At 37.0% G+C, this 6,283-nt stretch overlaps 1 protein-coding gene across 1 annotated transcript; it reads right to left on the bottom strand.

Moving 5' to 3' along the window:
- Positions 244 to 1,888, bottom strand: LOC18602241 (transcription repressor OFP1). Its single transcript, XM_018118716.1, is given in 2 exon segments — positions 244 to 878; positions 881 to 1,888. Coding segments are annotated over 2 exon segments (1,212 nt in total). The 5' UTR covers positions 1,749 to 1,888; the 3' UTR covers positions 244 to 534.

Here is a 6,283-nt window from a genome sequence, read left to right on the forward strand (position 1 = left end):
CCATAGATTTTTCATTTGCTTGCTGTTTTCTTTTTCTTTTAGGAATCCAACTGTCTTAAAGGCAACCGCAAGAGATGTTGATTATAGGACAAATTCGAAAAGCTAAATGCTCAAGCACTAAAATAAAAGCACGTCTTCAATGGATTCTGTTGTCATCAGCAGCACCCTGTAATGCCCTGCCAAAATTCTATCTCTTGCTCTTTTTCCTTTTTCTCTTTGGGTAAGACTTTTATTCTCACGAAAGCAGGAAAAGCCTTATTAATAAAACACGGTCTCAACAGGTCCGAAGCGTAATGACAGAATAAAACAGGGCAACCAATAAAAATACACAGCAAAAATGTTCTACCTCTTGGGTTTCCTACATTTATTCAGTAAAAAAAACGTTCGTCATCAAAATGCTCATCTAAGGACTAGTGGTATTTACTTTGAAAGAAGAGTGATGATAGGATAATGATAACAGTGAACACTAGAAAACGAAAGAGAAAGAAGAAATATACAAATATATATATATATTTTATAGTATTTCTGAGGAAATTATTTCAACCGGACATCACTCAAATCAAACCAGATTTGCTTGAAGACCTTGATGATAACGTCATGATATTCATCAGCATTCAAAGAAAGATAGCAGGCAAGCAAATCCTCCAAGTCCTTTGATGCCCTGATGTTGTTCTCCATAATCATCTCCACCATCGAGTCCCTGAAGTCTCTCTGAGGATCGAACGACGACTTCACCACCGCAAAACTATCCGACAGACTCCTCCTTGAGCTCGAGCTTGAACTTGACGACACGCTTTTTCTAGCATGACCCTGGATTCTTCTGCTTGCAATTTTTGGAGAATTTATCCTCAGCCTTACACCAGGAGAATTGACAGAAATTTTCTAACCGGAGTATAGTTCTTCTGCTCCTTCACTGTGATTCTCTCTTCCTTGACAACCTTGACAGAAAGTGAACCGTGAGCATTTTTTTCCTCAAACTTAGCTGAACTCCTTCGATACTTGGTCGGTTCACTATTCTGCTCTTTCCTCTTGATATCCTTTACCGTATCGTTGAACTTAGCTGGCTTGGTTATGATCGGAGGGAGTTCAAGCTCAGACAATTTGTCGAACTCATCTAGCTTGTCGAATTTCTTAACAAAAGACTTGTTATCAACATCGATAACGATATCGTTAGCATTTGAATTGACTTTGCAGGTACAAGAACGCGACCAGGATACCATGTTATCGAATGATTCGGTAGTGAGAATGCAGTCAGACCTGAATTCTTGCGGGAAAGACTCACAAAGTTTTTGGTCTGAAGAGCTATCAGAAGAGGAAGAAGCCGAGTATTCTGGGGGAGAATCAGCCTTAGTCCAGAGTGTGGCACGGCAGCTACAACCGGCAGAAACAGAGGAAGTGACAAGCTTGGGAGAGGACCTGTTATTTCTTTTTCTGGATCGTTTTTTGGAAGATTTTCTTGGTGGGTCAGGGAAATGGGCATTTGCTGATTTGGTGTTTGTGGGAGAACCATAGAATCTATCAGTTGGGATAAGCTCTCTAGTGAAGTAATAAGACTTTCTTGGATAAGAATGGTGCGGTTGCTTTATTTTTGATGGCTGTGTTGTTGTTGAAGCAGGAGATACCGGGTGTTGTAGTTTTTTCTTGGAAGGGTTGGCGTTGCTATGGTTTCTGGCTCTGCCTATATCTTTCAGCTTGTAGAACCAGGCATTGGGCATCATATCTGATAACCTGAACCTGTAATTGCCCATCAAGATTCTCTCTGTATGAAAAAGGTTAAGGGTTTGGAAACCACAGATGCCTCTAAAATTTGAAGGAAATGAAAATGTATTTCTTTGAAGATAACTCTTGATCAGTCTCCTTGATGCGGGAGGGTAGAAGCCGTATAAAGAGAGAGAGAGAGAGAGAGAGAGAGAGTGATTGAAATTGAAGAAAGGATGGGGTCCACGTAGGGGGGAAAAAGTTGGCATAAAGGAAAAAATAATGGGGCCAGGTGGTAACTAGCTTTTCCTGGTTATGACGCTTAATCACTAAATCAATGCAAAATTTGTATTCCTATATCATTACTATTTTGTTTACTTGTTAACCAAATGTGATTCCCCAACCCACTTAAGCCTGTTTTTTCTTTTCCTACAGCTACACGGCCCAGCATCTATGTTTTCGTACTACGGCTAAAATCAGCGGTTTTCCATAATTTTACAAATGGTTGTTTGGACGTGGCTCACATGCCGGCCCTTAGATTGGCCCCACGACCTCCTTTCTTTTCACCCGCATGTAAACAAGGAAAGGGATTGAGGCTTAGGAAAGGGCCAGCTTCGTATTCAGCTTTTTACGTGCTATTGCATTTGCTGCTCTAGTACACACTAATAGATAGCCTATTTTATCAATGCTTTTAGCTCATTACTAGCACTTTGCTTTCTGCTTTTAAGAAATCGACTGTTAAGAGGGAAATGAAAACAGCTAAAGGAGCTTTTGGGAGTGCACACAGAGAGAGAGAGAGAGAGAGAGAAAGCTCATTGGAACTCAGCATTATATCCGTCTAACATACAGAACTCTGTGGCCCATCAATCCAGATTTGCAATAATCAATTGCACACTCGGCCTTTAATTTTCCTCCTTTCATAGCAAAGAGTAGTAAACTAGTAGATAAATTAGCCCATTTCAGAGCCTTGCAACCTGAATTCTTCTGATTGATTTCACAGCCCAACTACATATCATTGCAATTGCAACCAATTCCTCTAAATTACACTACTAGAACTGGAATGGGTGATTAAATTACTATTCTCTGTGCATTGCATCATTAATGTATGTGAACTTGCTGGTGTGTTTAGGTACATGTAATCTCTTCTCTTTAACCCATGCAAGTAGAGAGTTTTGTCTAAGAATGGAAGGAATAATTTGTAAAGGATCGTTTTATCTGGGTGAATGCAGTTATCATCAGTCCTTAAAAAGGACAAAATTGTGAATCGTAACAAACACAAAGGTCGCGATGCACGTTAACTCTCTTACGAAAGTAGTGATGGGCCTTGAAAAGCATCATCTGGTAGTACTCCTGGGGTATTATTGTAGTCTGTAGATACCGGTCGAGAAGAAAAGGTGGCATTGCTTTATCAAATGTGTGATGCTGGATGCTTATCCTATCGTTGTCCGAATTCTGGACATCCTTAATTAGTAGCAAAATGAAAGAACTGCAATCGGAACCCTTTTTCCAGGGCCATGACCACCTCTGAGACTGGTGTTTGTGTCCTAATGTATCATGAGAAATTTCTTAAAGCTTTGATGGCATGGTATCTGCACATTATGACAAAAGGTTCATCTGTCTTCTATCACTGACACATTTGATTTATTACAAATTCATCATAGAAGACAATATATAGCAACAACTTGGGATTAGGACTGGCTAAGATTGGATACTATATGGTTTTAGCGGACTTAATTGCCACTTGGAGCAGCTTGTATCTGCCATGATACTTACGTATTCAACGGGTTTACAAGGAAAAATTATATCAGACTATAAAAGCTCATAGCCTATAACTATAGAATTCAGATAGCTGGGTTCCTTGTAATGCACGTTCAGATTTGGTCAACTGGTACCCTAGGCATGTATGTTCGCTGGAGGAACGTAGCCACTGGTGGACGGTACTGTACGCGTGTCCAACCTCTAATCAATTGGAGTGTGGACCTAGTCATTGATTGCTTTGTCCTGCGTAAAATATTTTGTAGTTAATGGTACATTGTTTGTATCTTGACGCTGGACAAAGAATAAATTCAGGGAAGTTATCCTTTTGTCTAACCAAGGACGTTTGTGGCCTAGATTGGGATGCGTATGTAGCAGGAATCTTTTTTTCACAACTAGTTGGGCTTATTAGAACAATTAATGGATGGGGATGTTGGCCCATAACAGTTTTCCCCGAGTTATATGCTGGCGCAACCCATAGACGTTTGGACGATCTGGCCCAATTGAAGATATTAGGACTTGGGAGGACTGTTTAATTAATGCAAGGAATGCCTTTATCAGACCATACTCGATCGATATCATAAGATACCAAATTGATTTGAAGGTTTACTTAAAATATAAATATGCATAAATTATTAAATTTAAAGATCGACTTATGAAAATATTAATTATCAATAAAATTATAAGAGAGTATAAAACTAATTAATTTTATATCTATGTAATTTGAATTGAATTGAATTGAGCTTATAAAAACAAGAAAAGTAAGTAGGAGGAATCTTTGGGCAGGGAGCTGCGAAAATTCAATTGGCTACATTAATTGTTGGTCCGTTTGCTAGGGACCAAGGGTTGGTACCTGGGAGGCTGTTTCCGCGAGAGTAGTTGGCTGACATACGTTCTTGTCAGATCGAACATTTTGATGGCCAACTTGGAAAGTTTGGTGAGGAAGGTACAGGAACAAGTCCTGGTCCGTGGTAAGAACATTATCTGAGACAGGAAGCTTGAGAAGACCATCCAAGAGTCTGACCCTGGTGCACAAGGCTTGAGATATGAATATGGCGTCGATGATCAATATGATCATGAAGCAGATAAATTTATATAATCCTCCCATTATTCGACTGTAGAATGACATTGGTATAGGAGACCCTCTCAAAATCACACAACAAAATGAGGTCAAAACTTCTTTTGGTGGAAGGATTATTACATTTTTGTCTTGTGGATATATATTAAGCTAAGTTATCAATTTATTTTTTTATTAATTAATTTCTGAATTTGGTAAAATTAACAATATTAATTTATTAAAGTCTTCAAATTTTGATGTATAGCATGCATGAATAGAGACTAAAATAATCTACCTGGATTTTATTTCGGGAAAAAAAGTGAAAATAAAACCCATATTTTTTTATACAATGAGGAAAATTGCTTTATTTATTTTTTTCATTATATAAGTCGCGTGAAATTATTTTGCATTTGCTGTTGATATAAACTTTGTGCATTATATTGTATGTATGTTAAGAAATTAGTTTAGTACTTGTTTGATTGTTATAGGAATATTTTGTCTTCACTTCATCTAATTGTTATTTTACCCTAAATACTATATAAAATATTATTTCAAAAAATTGCTGAAACTTTGGATTGATGATTCGTTTTCATAAAAGAATATTGTGAATAAAGGTATATACTTTCCTCCATTTTTAGTAGTGATTTTAATTTAATTTCATTTTAGTACTCGAAATTTTATGTATGTTGTCCATATATATATATATATAATGCTATATTTCAAATATGATTTTTTATACTTTCATAAGATAATGTAATGCATAACATAAATTATGCAAAATAATTTTTTTTATGTTACATTCTTTATTTAAGTTGACCCCATTTGTTTGAAATCCCGACTACAACGAGTGATTTTTGAAGCAATGCAAGAGAAATGACTGGGATGAGTTCTTGAGAGGGAATTAAACTTTACGCAATTGAAGCTTCTTGGTTGCAGCCATTACGTGTCTCTAAGCTGGAATGCAAGGGGTATTGACCTTATTGCAATCTTCTTTTCATGAAAATGTTGACTTTGCTAAATTTCCTTCCATGAAATAATTGTCATTATTTAATATGTATATAAGTTGAAGATCTAACATCTTTTGACGTGTCTATGATTGCAACATCACCACTGCAGTTTCTCTGCAAGCATTATCACAACCTCTGCCTTCTTTTCTTGCTATTTTTTCATTACTCACATCATTTTACTATGCTCTTATTTCAGAGATGGGCTGTCCCTGTCCAGTTAACTGTTATAGTCTTTTATCCGTAGGATTGCCTTGTTATGTTGGTGTGTGTGTGTGCGCTTTTGTTTTTTTCTTTAAATTATTCTACTGGGTTTCGTATTAGTGGTTTGTAGACTTTGATAATACAATATTTTAATTATTTTTAGACGTTGGACATTTGACATTTCATTTATTTTTTGATATTTGACGTTTCTGTGTCTGCAACACTGCATCACCTTTTTGTAATTGGTTCATCATGAAAACTGGCGGATAATTCTTCTCTGTTTGTCCCTTTTCTAACCTTTTCCCTACTGAACATCCCTGTCTCTTGCTACAGCAGGGTATATAATAACAAGTGCACAAGGACAACCACCCCAATTACTTCTAATTGCTGGCTGCAACTGCGTAAATCAGGCTAGCTTTTGTCTTTGTTCAACTAGTTAATTATATGCAGAAATCAGTGATTCTTCTGTTTTGCCACCATCACGACCTGGTTCAACAAAACAAAAACCAAGTAACTTTGATTTTATGTAGGATCAAAATATGCGAGAGTTTTTGTAACACCAAGA

Source organism: Theobroma cacao, chromosome 4 (genome assembly GCF_000208745.1).
Source record: "Theobroma cacao cultivar B97-61/B2 chromosome 4, Criollo_cocoa_genome_V2, whole genome shotgun sequence".
Classification (NCBI taxonomy): Eukaryota; Viridiplantae; Streptophyta; class Magnoliopsida; order Malvales; family Malvaceae; genus Theobroma; species Theobroma cacao.